The sequence below is a fragment of the Budorcas taxicolor genome, chromosome 1, assembly GCF_023091745.1.
Source record: "Budorcas taxicolor isolate Tak-1 chromosome 1, Takin1.1, whole genome shotgun sequence".
NCBI lineage: Eukaryota > Metazoa > Chordata > Mammalia > Artiodactyla > Bovidae > Budorcas > Budorcas taxicolor.
In genome coordinates this window covers 110,156,301-110,175,485 of record NC_068910.1, presented here as the reverse complement: position 1 = coordinate 110,175,485, position 19,185 = coordinate 110,156,301, and the positions used below count along the sequence as shown (strand labels likewise).

Genomic DNA, 19,185 nt, shown 5'->3' with positions numbered 1-19,185 from the left:
AGTCTTTGATGATAGGCAAAGAACATATAGTCCTTTCACCCCAGAGGGCAATATTACCTGTATTCTATGGGTCAGTAAACAAACTTCTCTCTTCCAGAGCTCTTTGCTATACCAACGTCATTGGAAAGATGAGCCTATTGAGAAGTCTAGAGCACAGGGAAACAGTGCTTCATAGGGCACCCAGAAATGTGAGGGACTCTGGAGAATTACCCTCAACAACTGTATACTGCATTCCAAGTTGTAGTCTAACTTTCTTGGTCTTGATGACTAAACTAAAGGGAGAAATTGATGGATTCTGCTTCATTGGATGCTTATGCATCTTAACATGTGGCATTCTTATCAGATTCTAGCCACTGAGTACAATGCTAAACAAAATAGGTATGATCTCCTGTCTTTGTAAAACAGAGAGAAAATACAAATATAGTTTATGTGGTTTTCCATAAGTTCTTCCTAAATGTTTCATCAAAAAGGATTTCTTGATGATAAACGTTATTTGTTAGAGCATTTTTAGGTTCACAGAAAAGCTGAGCAGAAGGGACTCGGATTTCCCAGATACGTACACCCGGCTTCTACACACGCAGAAACATACCACATACCCCTGGCCTACCCATTACCAACATCCCCCATCAGAGTTTGTTACCATTTGTTATAACTGATGAACCTCCAATAACATATTGTTCTCATTCAGAGCTTGTACTTTACAGTAGGGTTCATTCTTGGTGTCATATACTCTTACAGGCTTTGAATAATTATGTAAAACAAAAATTTTCACAGGTATGGGTGATAATCAGTTTGATAGTCTACCTCACAAATAATAGATCTTCACATTTCTGTATTTCCAGAAAAATACAGACACAAGAGCTCATGACACCTGGGAGACCTAATGAGTGTGTACAAATTATTCAACACTCATCATCTCCAATCTACCCATGGGCAGAAGGTAATCTTCCCTTAAAAAGTAGTCTTCCATGAATAGAGACGCAGATGGAGAGAACAAACTTGTGGGCACAGCAGGGGAAGGAGAGGGTGGGACGAACTGAGAGAGCAGCGTTGAAACACATGTTACCGTATGTAAAACAGATAGCTAGAGGGAAGTTGTGGGGCGTCCCTGCTGGCTCAATGGTAAAGAATCCACCTACCAATGCAGGAGACATGGGTTTAATCCCGGGTCTGGAAGATCCCTGGAGAAGGAAATGGCAACTAACTCCTGTATTCTCCCCTGGGAAATTGCATGGACAGAGGAGCCTGGTGGGCTACAATCCATGGGGTCGCAAAAGAGTCGGACATGACTTAGCAACTAAACAACAACAAAGGTGGAAACTTGCTGTATAACACAGAGAGCTCAACCCGGGGCTTAGTGACAACCTAGAGGGGTGGGAGGGAGGTTCGGGAGTGACGGAACATGTATCAGTTCAGTTCAGTCGCTCAGTCGTGTCCAACTCTTTGCGACCCCATGAATCATGGCACGCCAGGCCTCCCTGAGGTTCGTGACATTGTACAGGAGACAGGGATCAAGACCATCCCCATGGAAAAGCAATGCAAAAAAGCAAAATGGCTGTCTGGGAACATGTATACTTATGGCTAATTCACATTGTTGTATGGCAAAAACCAACACAACATTGTAAAGTAACTATTCTCCAATTTTTAAAAAAGTAGCCTTAAATCCTCCAGTGGTTACATGACCACAGCCCTCATATTTTTCTCCTTGAGCATGACACTTGCAATGTTTCTGGAGTATTTGTCTACCTCATGTTTGGGTTGGGACTCTGACATGACGGAAAACTTTTTGTTTGTTGAAAAGGTAAAATGGCTTCTCTGACACGGTTGGTTTCTTCAGGGCCTGCCTCCTCCCAGACTTGAGGAGAGCTCTGTACTTTCTGTGTCTTCACTGAATGTTCCTTGTCCTACTTGGTATAGTCATGCTACCAACTTTTTCTGACAAAATACTGATCGGAGACTGACCTTTGTTTAATTAGCCCCCAGTCAGTTCCAATCTGCAAATAACAATTGCTAATGTAGGCCTGATTTAGCCTGCAGGCCAAGCAGGCGCTGATGCTTGAATTCCATTACCTAACCCTCCAGGCCTGCCCCTCACAACGTTTTGAAGAACCAGCCTTCTTTTCAATATTTCTGCTCCTTTTTAGCCCCTTCAAAAAAAACCTGTCATTTCCTGCTAGTACAGTGGCCTCCCTGGCTTAACCTGATGGCGATAGATATAGAAGCAGAGTCAGCAATGCCAACTGGATGAATGTCTAAACTGGGGTTTGAGAGAGCTGCCTATTCAAGTAAAAAATTAGAGATGAAAAAGACCTGTTAAATAATCCAGTCCCCTCTCCCCCTGTAGCTGGTGCCAGAGCATTCCTGTGCTGAAAGCTTAGCCCGGGCCAGCTCTAAATGACTTTAACAATGTGCCTTCTCACACTCTATTTGGAAGATGGGGCTGTCTCTTCAATTTTTCTATTTTCTTTCAGTAAGTTTTTTGACGTGAGTGTCATTGGACCACCATTATTCCATTTTCCTTTGACTGTTTTGGTTCAACTACAGCAAATTTGTGAAATAAGCTGTTTTCAAAGGGTTGATAGAAATGTACTGGCAACATTTGAAGTACTTTATTAACCTGGTCACTCTAGCAACGCCTAGATTTAGGGTCATGTGATAGAGGGAGAGGACACCCCTGGGCTTTGGAGGTCGATGTATCTGGGTTAGAACCAGAGTTCTGCTTATTGGGGGATGTGCTGTTGTCATTATTTTTGTTGTTTTCATTGATTATCATTTATTAAAAACTTCCTGTGAACCAGGCACTATGGTACACACGGTCCAAAAGTGCCGCTAGCAAACTTGTGAAATTGGTACTGTCATCTCCATTTTTTAATTTAAAGTTTAATAATGAAGAGTGGAAGTTCTGGGGTTAAATTATCTGTTTAACATGCCAGCTCTGGGACTTCTTCAGTGGTCCAGGGGTTAAGATGCTGTGCTTCCACTGCAGAGACTGCAGGTTTAATCCCTGCTCAGGGAACTAATATCCCCTATGCCATATGGCCAAAAAGTAAAATAAATAAATAGGGCCACATTTAAAAAATAAAATAAAATGCCAGTTTGATTGCTTGGGTGACCTTGGGCCTTTTACTTAACCTCTCTGAGTCCAGTTTCTCTGTCTGTAAAAATGGGGGTAATGATGGTGCCTGTCTCCTGGATTATTTTGAGGAATAATTATAAGTAAATGTGAATTGATCACATAAGTGCTGGACACAGAGCAAGCTCATTAATGTAACCAATGTTGATGAGAAATTAAGATGAAGACATTTGTTCGAAGGCGCATGTCATCCTAGTTTATACCCAGTCAGTTTCACTCCAAAGCCCACCCAAATTTTTAACCATTACAGTATACAGATTTGGTCAGATTCTTAACCTCTCTGGGGCTCAGTTTTCCTCATAGGTGAAATATAACTGGGATGATATAAGATCTTTTGTGTAATCAGTGTGAGGATTAAAATGAAATAATGTAGGTAAAGACACTATTACAGAGCCCGTCCCAGAGCTGGGGATCAACTAACAATAGTGATTGCTCTGTATCTCTGTATCTATAGACTAACCGTCTGTATATATCTGTGTATGTCCATGTGTGTTATGAATACCTGTGTAGCCAGTGACGTTCTCGTAAATGCTTCTCAGGATATTGGAACTTCAAAATGGTTCAGATTGAATTTTTGGAAGTTTACTTTCATTTGAAAGAAGAATTGGGGCTTCCCTGCTGGCTCATACGGGAAAAAAAATCTGCCTGTGATGCAGGAGACCTGGGTTTAATCTCTGGGTCTGAAAGATCCCCTGGAGAAGGGAATGGCTACCCACTCCACTATTCTTGCCTGGAGAATCCCATCGACAGAGGAGCCTGTTGGGCTGTAGTCTCTGGGGTCACAAAGAGTGGGACACAGCTGAGCAATGAAGAATCTTTTCTCTCTACACTAGATAATTAAAAACAGTTTTCTTCCTAATACAGTTTTATTTTATATTTTTAACATTCCAGTGGTTTTAAGGATATCTTTTTTCTTTTGGTATTTAAAAAGTTTATCACGTGTTTCAAAATTCCCCAAATACTTTTTCTTTCATAAATATATATTGACCATAATTCCAAGTTTTATATCATAGAGGGAAGAGAAGAGACAAACAGTTACAACCTAGCAGGAAATGTGATGATAGGTTTTTTGCTGTTATGCCTTTTCTCTCTCTCTCTCTCTTTTTTTTTTGGTGTGTGTGTGGGAAAGAGTGTGATGTCATTTTGTCTCCACCCCCTGTGAGTAAGCCCACGGCACAGCTAAGTGCAGCCGCCCGCCTCTGTCACCAGGAGACAGTCCACTTAAATGCAGCTCCAGGGTTGCAGGACCCCCACCAGAATCACTACCCGTGTGAGGTGGCAAATGCAACATGCTGTCCAGCTGGGGGTGTCTACTTCTCTGTGGAAGTATTGCACTAGCCCTGGGAAATGCACAGAAATTGCCAAAAGGCAAGTAGCTCTGATGTTTTGTGTTTTACAAATGATGTTTGAGATACTAGCTTTTAAATGTTGAGATTAAATTTGATCTGCTTTGCCAGATGGGGGGATTTGAGTTCTTCTCAGACAGTTACAGTTCAAATGTATAGAGAAGTAGCTTAAACTTTTGCTTTTCTTTCCCCCTCTTCTGCTATGTACTTTTCAGTTGAATCTCTTTATTGCAAAAAATGCAACCTGCTTCTTTCTGGGTTTAGCCGTGTTCACGGTAGCTTGAATGGTATAGTTTCCAATTACAGTACTTGTATATTGAATTGTATTGTATAGATGGGTATTGTAGTCTGTTGAAAAGACTCATTTGGTGTTTTGATCCCTCAGAGACTGAACCAGTGCTAGCTGAATGTTTGAAAGAAGCTAGCTGGAAACCTAGAATCATTTTGTGTAAAACTCACACATACCTGTTAGCTTGGAGGCTGAAGAATTCACCAATGAAGGACAGTCATGAGCCACGATGTAGACACTTTTTCTCTGGTGGAGTTTGGAATAGGGTTTGATCTGTTGGGCACGACATCCCCCCTTTCCCTGGCTAAACTGTTCTCATTTTAGTGTTGGTATTCTATTTACAAATGTCATCAGAAGAAAAGGAAAATGTTTTAAATAGACTTAAAAATCACCTCGTGAGCCCATCACCACCAAAAGCAAAGGTTGCCTCTCTCCTGTCTTTGAACATAAATGTTGCTCTTTTTTTTTTTTTTTGGTTCCTTTGCCGAGGCACTTCTCTAAGCCAACTCCAAGTCTGTGAAAACTTTTTATGGTTGCAGACTGCTGTAGTCAGCAGGATTAGGAAAACAGGCTGGAATTTATCATACAGTTATGATGGAAAATATCAGAGATAATGCAGCCATGGGCTTGTCAAAACCCTGCTGTGCTCAGAGTCGGAAAGAGAGGTCGTTCAGGTCAGAATATCCAAAGATCCTGCTAGGTCCTCCCTCCAGCTGGTTTACTCCAAGATCATCTTGTCCCAAGTGAAAATCATTCTATCTTCAGTGTGTTAAGTGAAACTTGAATCCAGAGTGTGAAGGCTGAAGGGTTTGGCTCGTTGATATTTCACGTGATGATGTAAAAAGCAATAAAAAAGGCTGAGTAAACCTTCTCGACTCTTAAGATAATTCTGCAAAAATAAATAAATAAAAGAATTAAGGTGAAAATATGCACTATTAGATATTTTTATTCTATCAAGTTCTGTTTCTCAATCACCGTGAAAAGTGTTTAAATAAGTCAATCAGGAGCCTCAAGCATTCAGAATTAATTATTCCTACTGCTAAGATAGTTAACAAGGACTCACCATCTGAGAAAAGTCTGGAGATTATCTCAGGCTTAATACCTACAGATGGTTTTATTTTACCTTGTGTTTACTGTGTAGGGGTGATAACCATGATTTTGTGACTGTAGACTTTTGCAAATTCCAAATGCTTTAATTACCATGTTGCAATCACTAGATACAAATCTCTTGACACAATCTTCCTTTATTTGTTATGATAAAAAGAAAATTGTTAAAAATAGCCACAAGATAAATGTCTTGCCCATTGTACTTTAATCTGAAGTATTTTCATCCAGGATTCTTTCATAATTAAAAAAAACCCATACACCAGTAATTTGAAAAAAGCTATCAAATTAATACAAAATAAATGGCAAGTCTCCTGGTCACTAATGCTATGTTTTGTCTTTATCACCGAAGTTGCTGAGGGTCTCTCTTTTAGAGGCAGTCACCTCTCTCAAACTGCATTCCCAGAATAGGAGTATTGTCCTCAGAAGGGATTTGGGGCAGGCATCTGCTCTCAGTAACTTGGGGACCATTCATGCTTTTTCTGTTCTGGGGGAGTTACAGCAGATTTTAGAACTTGACAGGTTCTAAAAATTTCTCTGTGAAGAAAACTGTCCCACTTTTTCAACTGATTTTTTCCCAAACTCATTTGACTAAGAATCTTTCTTCTAGTGGAATAGTTATAAAATTTTGCCAGGGGCTTAACTTTCACCTTTGAGGAAGAACAGAACTAAAGAAGACAAAAGATAAGGTTTTTCTTTCCTTTTTGCCTTCCTATTTTAAAGTAAATTAAATGTCATTTGTCATTTATGAAGAGGATAGAATTTTGAAGCCAGAAAAGGTGACAGTGATCACCTAGGCTAGGGTTCCCAGATCTTTGGATTCGTGGACCTGTAAGAATAAATATATGTTTTAAATATCAGGGTTTTATTAAAGAGGACATACTTGAAAGCTGCCATTTTTAACAGATTTATAAAACAAATGATTTTATACAAATAAGCCCATTGTTTTTATTGTTTTCATTTCACTACAAACTGATGAAAGCTTCATCACGGGCCAATAATTGGGAACCATGGACCCGCATAACCATTTTGTAAATGAAGATACCCAAAGGCAGGGAGATTTGGTAGTTTTCCCACACTGATAGCAGAAACAGAACTGGATCTCGGGTTCCTGACTGAAAATCTATGTTTGGCCCTGTTTCAATCCAGATTTTAGGAGCTATATTCTGCAATGTAAATGTGAATGCTGTCCTTCCCTTGAGTAAGAGGGTTTCTGATAAAGATTTTAAACATTATCTTAATCTTCACATGTGTAGAACATGTCTGCTGGGTGTGTGTGGGGGGCATATAGTTGATAAATATAGCTGGCTATTTATAGGAAAAAATTATTTTTTAAATAAGAGATCACTTTGTTACATGTCTTATGCCTATTTGAATACATAACCACATTCTTTGTTATAGAAAATAAGATACTGGAAGAATATTTTTACTTTTTGAAAACTTCGAATAAAGTTGGAGACTATTTATTAATGGAGTAGGAAAATGGCAACCCACTCCAGTATTCTTTCCTGGAAAATTCTATGGGCAGAGGAGCCTGGCAGGCTACAGTCCATGGGGTTGCAAAAAGTCAGACACAGCTGAACATACATATATTATTGGCAGAACTCTTCTCCTCTCTACCCCTTGATAACTATGTTCTTTGGCAAATCATTTATTTACCTTTGCTAAGCATGTCTTATCATCTGTAAAATGGTATTAATGATAACTATCTTACAGAATTTTAGGAATCAGTGAGCTAAGAGTTGTAACACTTTCAGTAAAGGATCTGACATATAACAGGCATTCAAAAAATTGTCTATTGGGTTGCATAAAAGTAGATCAATCCTGAAAAAAATACACACACCAAATAATATGTGATCTGTGTCCAAAATGCCACACATCTGAGAGGGTAGCAAATGTTCTTGGAGAAAGGTGGGGCAAGGGATTTGTGTTGCTCTGCAGGGCAATGAGAGAAGGACTCTACTGTTTTTCAGCCTGGACTTCCTCAACCCAATGTTTGATTGTCAAGTTCAAACATTGCTTTTCTCTATGGAAAGCTGCACCTTCATCTTAGGATCAACCCTTTTGTGGGGACTGGGGAAGCCTCACACTACCTCCAGGAAAGATCCCCCTGAACTTGTAACACCCAGGCCCTGAAGAAGAATTCCCACATTGTTTGACACCCTTGAAAGCCCCTGAGTTGCAGATACCTCTAGGATTCTTTATTTTTGGCACCATAGAACTTTTCTTTTCCCCCTGGCATACAGGCAAAAATAAAAACCACAGAGAACAATGTGCAGTGACCGGAGCCAAGAAAAGCTTATAATGGGACATGTGAGGCTTGACATACCTCTTTGCAGAAACTCCTGTGTTTGGAATATTGCAATCAGTCAGAAGGCAAAGACTACTATTTCTAGCTAACTTGATCAGTCCTCCTGATATAGGTGTGAGGAAAACCAGAGAGGAACATTTCAGATACACATGTGATCAGATGGTTCAAGGGTGTGAGGTCATGACTTGGGTGTGACTCTTGGCTCATGCAAAGGGAAGAAAGAGGCAGTCCTTGGTCTCAGGTTCTTACCCAACAAAGTAGGAATCTCTGACTCCAAGGTGAAAAATATCGGGGCAGATGATGGTAATAATAACTCTCCCAGCTATCAGCAACTCATCTCTGTTATTATAGATAACATTTTTTGAGCTCATATCGTTTGTGGTAATTTACGGCTATGTTTTTTTTAATGTGGAAAACTAACTAAAAGCTTGATGTTTCCCTATACAGCAGGTACTTTATTACTCTCAGTTTACAGAGCATAAAATTTTGCCTCAGAGTGTTTGCCCAAAGTCACTCAGCAAGCAAGTGGCAGACTGTGTCTTTAATATCTATGTCACATTAGCTCCCTGTTCTACATGAAGATGTGTTCATTTGTTCAAGTAACAAACTGTATTCCATGTATATGCAAAGCATTGAGGTGGGAAGACAGGGCTTGATACCTGTCTTCCTGATCAGTTGATGGAGAAGACAGGGATGAAAAAGAATAATTATGCTACAGAGAGAACATCCTCTGATTTGGCTGAAGCACAAAGAAGCTTGAAAATAACCAGGAAGGACCCAGTCTAGACTGGAGGGGCCAAACATTATGAGAGGATAAGGCACCTAAGTAGAAGGCTGGAAGACAACATATGTTGGGGCAAGGAGGAGAGTAGTGGAGGGGTAGCTGCATGGCCAGAGCCTAGGCCACCCCCAGGGGCCACAACTCAGCAGGGATTAATACTCAGTGGGGAAGCCAAGACTAAGTTGAGTTAGGACATGACTGTGCTTTCCTTCTGTCTGTCTGTCTTGACTCCCCAAGATCCATTACAAAGCAGAAGTAGCAGTTGTCTTTGGAGAAGAGGGTCTTATGTCTTACTCTAAATTTTCCCAACTACTCACTTGAGGTAACAGCTCTCACTCTCCAAGGAGTCCTCCCAACCTCACTTTGACAAAACAAGAATGTGTCACTCCAGTGACTCAGTCCATTTCTTCAGAGGGTCCCTGATACTTGTAAGGACCCAGGGAGGGTCTTTTCCATCTTAGAACAGGGAATTTGGGAGGAGAATAATGTGGGCAGGTGGATGGATTCTGCTTTTATCAGAGCAGTATACATTTATGTATTGGTGAGACTGTATTAAAGAGTACATTGGAAAAATATAGTTCTGCTAGAAGAAAACAAGCTTAAAAACCACAGGGGAACTATTTTAGCATCTTCTACAACTCTGAAGTTTCTTGGCAGTTGTATTGATTTGTTTGTCTGTTTAAGCGCTGCCTACTAGGTAAAATGGATTGAGATCCAGCTCCTGTGATAAAAGAAACTTTTGTGTTTGGAATGTAAAAATTGATCAAGTATAATTTTTCTTTGATGATAAGAGTTGAGAATCCAGTGCTTAAAAATAAGGTTCCTCTCTGCTTCAGGGCTTCCCAGGTGATGCATTGGTATAGAATCTGCCTGCCAATGTAGGGGATGTGGGTTCGATCCCTGGGTTGGGGAGATCCCCTGGAGGAGGAAATAGCAACCCACTCCTGTATTCTTGCTGGAGAATCCCATGGACAGAGGAGCCTGGCGGGCTACAGTCCACCGGGTCCCAAAGAGTCGGACACGACTGAGCATGCGTGCTATGCATGCTGCTAATTACACATTCACTAGTTTAGCTTTATAGACTGCTATATCAGGCTATAAAATACTAACTATTAAGGAATTTCAGTCTCTGTCCCTCAAAAGTTAATGAGGTACAGGTAGCACTTGAGAATAGACAAATTCATCAATAACTGTATTATAAAAAAGACAGTTAAATGCTTTTAAAGGTTAATGTGAGCTAAGACAAACGTGAGGTGTCTAATGAAGGGAGGGCCCTTAAGAAATGTGACAGACTGTTCTGCATCACCATCCTCAGAAAGACTTCCCTTTTGCCTGATCTGCTAATTGTGCTTTATAAAAGCAAGTATAAAAGAAAGGGAGAATATCGAAAGCAAACAGATAAACTTAATAAAAGTGATCTAAAAATAAATTTAAAAATTAACAGGATAATCTAATTAGACATTACTAGAATAAAAAAAAAAGTATCAGCCAAAGAATGAGCATGCTAAAATAAAAAAAAACACAATGATTTAAATACATATTCTATTAGAATCCTATTTAAAGAATATGATAACAACCATGTAACTATGTATCAGGCATGTTGTTTAATGCTAAGTGTTTATATACACAGTCTCATTTTATCCTCACACCTGTGAGATATATTATCCCCATTTCACAGATTAGGAACTAAACCTAAAGAGAATGTTAGTTATTGATTATTGCACAATAAATTACTACAAACTTAGCAGCTTAAAACATCACACATTTAAAACGATTTTTATTGTTTTATTTATTTATGGCTGTGCTGGGTCTTCATTGCGGCAGGGGCTTTTCTCTAGGTGTGGGGAGCAAGGGTTACTCTCAAGTTGCAGTGCGTGGGATTCTCATTGCAACAGCTTCTCTTGTTACAGAGCATGGGCTCTAGGGCACGAGGACTTCAGTAGTTGCTGCATGTGGGCTCAGTAATTGTGGCTCCCAAGCTTCAGAGTCCAGGCTTAGCAGCTCAGCCGCATATGGATCTTCCCGGACCCAGGATCGAAGCCGTGTCTCCTGCATTGGCAGGCTGATTTTTTTCACCACTGAACCACCAGGGAAGCCCCCATCACACATTTTTTGTTTCACAGTCTCTGTGGGTTAGGAGTCTGAGTCTGGATTAGCTGGGTCCTCCCTTCAAAGTCTTTCACAGGACTGTAACAAAGGTGTCAGCCAAGCTCAGGTCTCATCTAAAGGCTCAGCTGCAAAAGGATCAACTTTCAAGTTCTTATGGCTATTGGTAGAATTCAGTTCCCTGAGGAGCATTGGTTTGAGGACCTCATTTCCATACTGGCTGTTGGCCACAGGTTACCTCTGACCTTTGCCACATGGGCTTCTCTGTAATGGCTGTTGCTTCATCAAGGTGTACAATCCCAGATGTGTCTGCAGGCAGGATGTAGATTACAATCCTATGCAGCTTAATCATGGAGGTAGCAGCCCACCTTTGCTATATTCTATTGGATAGAGGCAGCTTCCTGGTGCTGTCATACAAGACGATTACAGAGTAACAGGAGATGGCCATCACAAAATGGCCAATGACTGCTTGAAGTCACACAGCTAGTAAATGATACAGTGGAACAATGTATATGCTCTGATTAGTGGCTCAGTTGTGTCTGAGTCTTTGCGACCCCATGGACTATAGCCCACCAGGCTCCTCTGCCAATGGGAATTCTCCAGGCAAGAATACTGCAGTGGGTTGCCATGCCCTCCTCCAGAGGATCTTCCCAACCCAGGGATAGAACCAGTGTCTTCTGCATTGCAGGCGGATTCTTAACCAGCTGAGCTACCAGGGAAGCCAATGAATACAGGGAATCTAACTGCAGAAAATAACACTGGTTTGAGCATTAACACCCCATCTACTTTTCAGTTTTTCACAGAGTGCAGCCTTTAGTGGCAAATGCCCAGCAGGCAAACTGCCAATCTGTCTGCCTCCATGGTTGGAGTTGTAGGGAATCTCTGAGAACTGAGATAAATATCTTACTAGTCAAAGACTCAAGGTAACTCTTCAGTACCCAGTGTGGACCATGTTTTCTATATACAGGAGACCAGTCAATGCCTAGATTCCTCAAGTGTGGCCAGTCCCATGAAGAGCAGTATGCAAAGGAAATGCCCCCCAAATAGAAGCTTTGCTTTCTTTATAAGACTCAGATGCCATCCTCTCTTAAAAAGAGAAAACATAAGACAAAATGAAAATTTTCTTTGACAAAATGTACAGATATTCAGCAATTAACACTTATGAAGTTGATATAGTCTTCATAAAATGTACTTCTGAAACATCATTGAGTGGCTTTTCTAGTAAATGGAGGAGTTGTTATAAGGTCGAATGAAACTTTTGTTTGGAGGATGAAAGTATACTCTGGCAGTGGATGAGATGGAGACAACTGGATAAACTAAAAGAGCTTTCAGATCCTTTTTGGTATAAATAAAACAATTCCTCCATATGTGCTAGGAAACAAAACACAAAATGTAGGTTATGCATAAAATATATTCTTAGCATGGCACCCAGACTATGTAGAATGTTAAAACTAGAATACCCTGTCAAGTAGGGCTTCCCTTGTAGCTCAGTCAGTAAAGAATCTGCCTGCAGGGCAGAAGACCCGGGTTCGATCCCTGAGTTGGGAAGATCCCCTGGAGAAGGAAATGGCAACCCACTCCAGTATCTTTGCCTGGAAAATCTCATGGACAGAGGAGCCTGGTGGGCTGCAGTCCATGGGGTTGCAAAGAATTGGGCATGACTGAGCGACTAACCCTTACTTACTTACTTACTCTGTTGAGTATTTTCCATATTCCACAGTCTCTTCTTGTGTTGAAATGGTCCCAAAGTCCTGGAAGGTACATGATAAGACAGGTAAACTTCAAGGTCTCAGCCTACTTTGTAAAAGTTCTGTGGACAGTAAGACTGAGTCAGGACTTACTCCACTGCTCATAATTTTAGCTTATGTTCCCCACCAAGAACCTTCCACAGTGAGATTCTGATGCTGGATTGTAGTTTCCCTGATCTAACAAAAGCCTGACTTACATTATCAGTGATTTCGGTAGACATTTGGGAGCCTTAAAGCTACCCTGAGATTTTTAGACCTCCTTGAAGAATTCTGAAAAGGAGGTGAGAGATGTGATGCCTTCACAGAAGTTTCTTATTGTTCTCCAATCAAGGACTATACATCTAAAGCCCATACTCTAGAAAATCAGACCAAATCACCTACTCCAAGCATCTTTTGGTCAGATTAGAGTTAACTGGAGGGAAAAATGAGGTCTAATTTAAGCTTCACCTATGATACAGAAACTCAGTATTTTCTTTTAGAATATATTTAGCTATTAGTATAACTATGATAGCATCTATCCTCAGCAGTTGTAAACTTGTATATTAGAATAACTGAAGGTTTTCAAAAATATCAGTATTATTCTGCTCCCCTACTCAATTACGATTTAATTGTCATCGGGTGGGAAAGAGAAAAAAATTCTTCAGGTGATTTTAATGTAGCCAGAGTTGAGGACCACTGTCTACAAGTTTTGAAAATCTGTATGTGTGAGTGAGAAGTCCTTTTGGATGAGTGCAGGATAAAATTCAAAAGTTGCAAGTGAATTATTTTGTTATTTAAGTTGTAACTCCAACTTAAAGGCATTTAAAAAAAAATTTTTTTTTTTACTTTATTTTACTCTACAATACTGTGTTGGTTTTGCCATACATTGACATGAATCCACCATGGGTGTACATGAGTTCACAAACATGAACCCCCTTCCACCTCCCACCCCATAGCATCTCTCTGGATCATCCCCGTGCACCAGCCCCAAGCATCCTGTATCCTGCATCAAACATAGACTGGTGATTCGTTTCTTACGTGATAGTATACATGTTTCAATGCCATTCTCCCAAATCATCCCACCCTCTCCCTCTCCCTCAGAGTCCAAAAGTCCGCTCTACACATCTGTGTCTCTTTTGCTGTCTCGCATACAGGGTCATCATTGCCATCTTTCTAAATTCCAAATATATGTGTTAGTATACTGTATTGGTGTTTTTCTTTCTGGCTTACTTCACTCTGTATAATTGGCTCCAGTTTCATCCATCTCATTAGAACTGATTCAAAAGGCAATTTTTATCTTGTGCTACTTTGTTCCTGGATTTTGAAACATTATTTGGAAAAATTTTAAAACTTCCTTTTCAGACCAAATAAGAAAATGTTTAAAATTAAGGTTAACATTTGTTTTTGGTGTTAGATCAAAAGTTCAAATATCTACTTTTACAAAATCTCAGGGGCTAGATCTGAGAAGCTATGGTCGATTACATTTTTCAGGACTGGACTTAACATTTGTTTATTCTTTCATTCAGTTAACTTTAAAAAAATCATCACATTAGGATTACTGGCATATACACACAGTGGAATACTACTCAGCCATTAAAAGGATGAAATTTTGGCATCTGCCGCAACATGGACCAACTTAGAGGACATTGAGTGAGGGAAGTTGCTCAGTCATGTCAGACTCTTTGCGACCCCATGGACTGTAGCCCACTAGGCTCCTCCGTCCATAGGATTCTCCAGGCAGGAATACTGGAGTGGGTTGCCATTTCCTTCTCCAGGGGATCTTCCTGACCCAGGGATTGAACCCAGGTCTCCCACATTGCAGGCAGACACTTTAACCTCTGAGCCACTGACTCAGAGGACATTATACTAAGTGAAATAAGTCAAAGACAAACACTAGATAATATCACTTATGTGTAGAATCTAAAAAATACAACAAACTAGTGAATATCACAAAAAAGAAGCAGACGTACAAACACAAAGAACAGACTAGTGGTTACCAGTAGGAAGAGGGGGAGGAGAATATTTAAATATGTAAGTGAATATTTTTCTTTAAAAAAGACATTAAAAAGAAATAACATTTTAAAAAGGAAAAAAAACAATTATCATATTAGGATTATAAGAATGATTTAGACATTTCCTGCCTTCAGGAGTTAGAAATTAGTTCTAATTGAAATACAAGTTGGCCACACAAAGGTAATTTTCTTTTATATGAACTTGTTAGTGTCTTAATTCTTTATCCTTACATAACAGCCAAACTTGCAGAAGTTAAGCTATCCCACTGTGTTGCCACATACTTGTTTTAAGTGATATATATGCACATAAAGAAGAAAAAATGAATTCATATAATATGTTAAGGATGACAAAGTACCCTTTGATTCCAGTCAATGCAAAATATGAGTTAAGACAACATTCAGTAAACGTCCTCTATGCAAAAGGTCCGGGTTATGTGAATTGCCTTTGGATATTGTTCCTTGAATTTTGCATGTAACCATAGGCTTCCCTGGTGGCTCAGACAGTAAAGAATCTACCTGAAATGCAGGAGACTCGAGTTTGATCTCTGGGATGGCACGATCCTCTGGAGAAGGCAATAGTTACCCACTTCAGTAGGAGCCTGGACGGCTGCGGTCCATGGCGTCAGACATGACTGAGCCACTAAAACGTCCACATTTCATATACATTCCAGCGCATTTTCTTCCTGCTTTATGTTAAGGATAATTTATGAGCACATAGGATGACTTATAATCTGAAACACAAGTGTGTTACTCTGTGTCTCTAATAAAATGAGAGATCTCTTTGAGTGGAGAATTGAATCCCTGCTAGCACGAAGCAGGGGGTACATCGCTTCCGACAAGATGCCAAAGTGGAATTTCAGATCCCCTTCCTCCTTAAATGACATCCTTTGATTTTTTTTTTCCAATCTGTTAGCGGATAAGGAAACGTTCTGGTTTTCCAAGGGTCCTGCTGAGAGTCCGCTGGGCACACGTGTGTGGGTGTACAAGCCCTAACAGGCCTTTCTTCTCTGAGAGCAGCAGATTCTGTCATTGAAGGAGGGGATTGGGGTGCCTGCCAAAGTCATGCTGGCGGAGAGCTCTGGAATCCAGTCCTGTTACAGATATGCCGGCAAGGGATTCAGGGCAGAGGTTCCTTCTCCTTTCACTTTCCCAGATGGAGTTAAAGCATCTCGAGCCAGTAAGTTTGGGATCAGGTATCAGATGATCTGAAGAACGGCCCCTCCCTTCCTCTCGTGGCTCGTCCTCTTCAAATACCCCAACGATCCTGCTATCACAGAACGATTTTCTAATTACTCCTACTCTTACTAGAATTAGGAGGAAAGCGATGCTGGCCATGTTCTGCCTTTGAGGTTTATCCTAAACTGTAGTTTCATTATCAACTGGGAGGATTAATATTGGGAAATCGTGATAGGGTCTATCAAAATCCAGGAGTCACTGTGGGCCTGGTGAGTGACTTGACCTCTCTGAACATCAGAGCTGCTTCCCTGAAAAAAGGGAATAATAAAAATAACAGTTCTCTTTTTAGCTTCCACTACTAAATAATGCTAGGGTGACTTTAATGGATTTTTTTGAATATTTATTTTTATTGGAATATAACTGCTTTACAGTATTGTGTTACTTTTTGCTGTACAACATCGTGAATCAGCCCAATGAATACATATATCGCCTCCCTCTTGAGCCCCCTCCCGCCACCCCCACCCCACTCCTCTCAGTTGTCACAGAGCACTGAGCTGAGCTCCCTGTGCTGAACACTAGCTGCCTGCTAGCTAGCTATTTTACACAGGGTACTGTGTATATATCAGTGCTACTTTATCAATTCGTCCCACCCTCTCCCTCTCCCCCCGAGTCCACAGTCTGTTCTCTACATCTGCACCGCTATTCCTGCCCTGCAAATAGGTTCATCAGTACCATTTTTTTTTAGATTGTTGGTAGTAATTTTCTTAAGTAAGAGGGAATGTGGATGGCCAGCCACAATTTTGGAAACTCTTCACCTGCCCTGGCAGCCAGAGAAAGATCTAGATGCCCTTTTCTCCTGGACATTTCCTGAAAGTAGGCTGAGCTGAAAGAAGGCTTTGTTGCTGGAGGTCAGGGTCTCGGGTATCGGCCTGTCAGGTATCAGCCTCACAGTGACACAGGGCCTGAGGACCAGAGTCATGGCACTGCGGATTATACAGAGTGAAGTGGGCCGGAAGGAAAGACACCAATATAGTGTACTAGTGCATATATGACACCCCACTCCATACTCTTGCCTGGAAAATCCCAGGGACGGAGGAGCCTGGTGGGCTGCAGTCCATGGGGTCGCGAAGAGTCGGACACGACTGAGTGACTTCACTTTGACTTTTCACTTTCATGCACTGGAGAAGGAAATGGCAACCCACTCCAGTGTTCTTGCCTAGAGAATCCCAGGGATGGGGGAGCCTGTTGGGCTGCCGTCTATGGGGTTGCACAGAGTCGGACACAACTGAAGCGACTTAGCAGCAGCAGCAGCAGCAGCGCATATATATGGAATTTAGAGGGATAGTGATGATGACCCTGTATGTGAGACAGCGGAGGAGACATAGATGTATGGAACAGACTGTTGGACTCTGTGGGAGAGGGAGAGGGTGGGATGATTTGGGAGAATGACATTGAAACATGTATGGCATCGTGTGGGAGGTGAATCGCCAGTCTAGGTTCGATGCAGGATGCAGGATAATTGGGGCTGGTGCACTGGGATGAACCAGAGGGATGGTATGGGGAGGGAGGTGGGAGAGGGGTTCGGGATGGGGAGGGAGCACGTGTATACCTGTGGTGGATATGTGTTGATGTATGGCAGGGCCAATACACTATTGTGGGGTAGTTGGCCTCCAATTAGAATAGCTAAATTTATATTCAAAAAAAATAAAATACAATGCTTGCCATCAGCAGCTCCCATTCTCTTGTTCAGCTCTCCCACAGCGGGGTCGAAAGTTTCGCTCAGAAATTTACCTTTTATTGTGAAAGATTTGGGCGTATGGATCATGGTCTCCAGTCATTTCCCCCTCCATGTGCGCTCGGGATGTGGTTCTGTGTAATTTGACTTTCCTGTGAACACCTGGTCTGTCTGGTTGATTCTTAGGTATGGGTTGGTCTGATGTGGTGACTGATCAGTCCCCTCAAGAGACTCTCTTTTTTTTCCTCCCCTCCCTCTTTTTGTTCCTAATCTTCCTTTCCGCTCAGCCTCCTTCTCCCTCTGTTCCCTTTGGAATTTCCTCCTTTCCTCTTTCCTCCTTCTCTCAATACCAGAAGAATCCTCAAAACATTCTCCAGGCTTCCACCCCCACCTTTCGCCACTGGCCGCTTTGGCCCTAGTCCTTACTTCACAGCTGACTCTTCTTTTGGAATTCAGCAGGAATCATCCCTTTGGAAGACAGTGCACACTTTGCATTTTTTTCAAGGCAGGAATGGGTGTTTCTGTGTCATACTAAATGTTCCACTTGATTGCAACTATCATGGTTTCCTGCTCATTTATCTTGGCATCAGCAAACTTGCAAAAAGCACAAATTTACATTAATTTGATAACCTCTATGCATATCAGGGAGAAGGCAATGGCACCCCACTCAAGTACTCTTGCCTGGAGAATCCCATGGATGGAGGAGCCTGGTGGGCTGCAGTCCATGGGGTCGCTACGAGTCAGACACGACTGAGTGACTTCACTTTCACTTTTCACTTTCGCACGTTGGAGAAGGAAATGGCAACCCACTCCAGTGTTCTTGCCTGGAGAATCCCAGGGACGCGGAAGCCTGGTGGGCTGCCATCTGTGGGGTCGCACAGAGTCGGACACGACTGAAGCGACTCAGCAGCAGCAGCATGCATATCAGATGGGGCAAACCATATCGTGTCTTAACACCATGTGTGTGTGCTAAGTCACTTCAACCGTATTGAACTCTTTGTGACCCCATGGACTGTAGCCTGCCAGAATCCTCTGTCCATGGGATTCTCCAGGCAAGAACACTGCAGTATGTTGCCATGCCCTTCTGCAGGGCATCTTCCTGATCCAGGGATTGAACCTGGGTTCAGTTGCAGTGACTGAACCTGGTCAGTTGCAATGACCAGGCTTCTCATTGGGTTGGCTTAGCTTTTTGCTGAGCACGGACTCTTAGGGCAGGCAGGCTTCAGTAGTTGTGGCTCTTGGTCTCTAGAACACAGTCTCAATAGTTGGGGCACACGGGCTTAGTTGCTTTGCAGCATGTGAGATATTCCCAGCCCAGGGATTGAACTCATGTCTCCTGCACTGGCAGGCAGATTCTTTACCGCCGAGCCACCAGGGAAGCCCTTAAATGGTTTTGATTATGGTATAAGTTAGTATGCCCATTAACGTGTGGCAATAACATATGCTTGATAAATGCCAGACATCA

General features: G+C 41.6%; 1 protein-coding gene across 1 annotated transcript in view; it reads left to right on the top strand.

The window, feature by feature from the left end:
* Positions 1–4,422: 4,422 nt before the first annotated feature.
* The window catches only part of ABI3BP (ABI family member 3 binding protein), a 286,106-nt gene continuing 271,343 nt past the window's right edge, over positions 4,423–19,185 (top strand). The window contains 1 exon segment of the mRNA XM_052643965.1: positions 4,423–4,501. Coding sequence (XP_052499925.1) covers positions 4,423–4,501 — 79 coding nt within the window.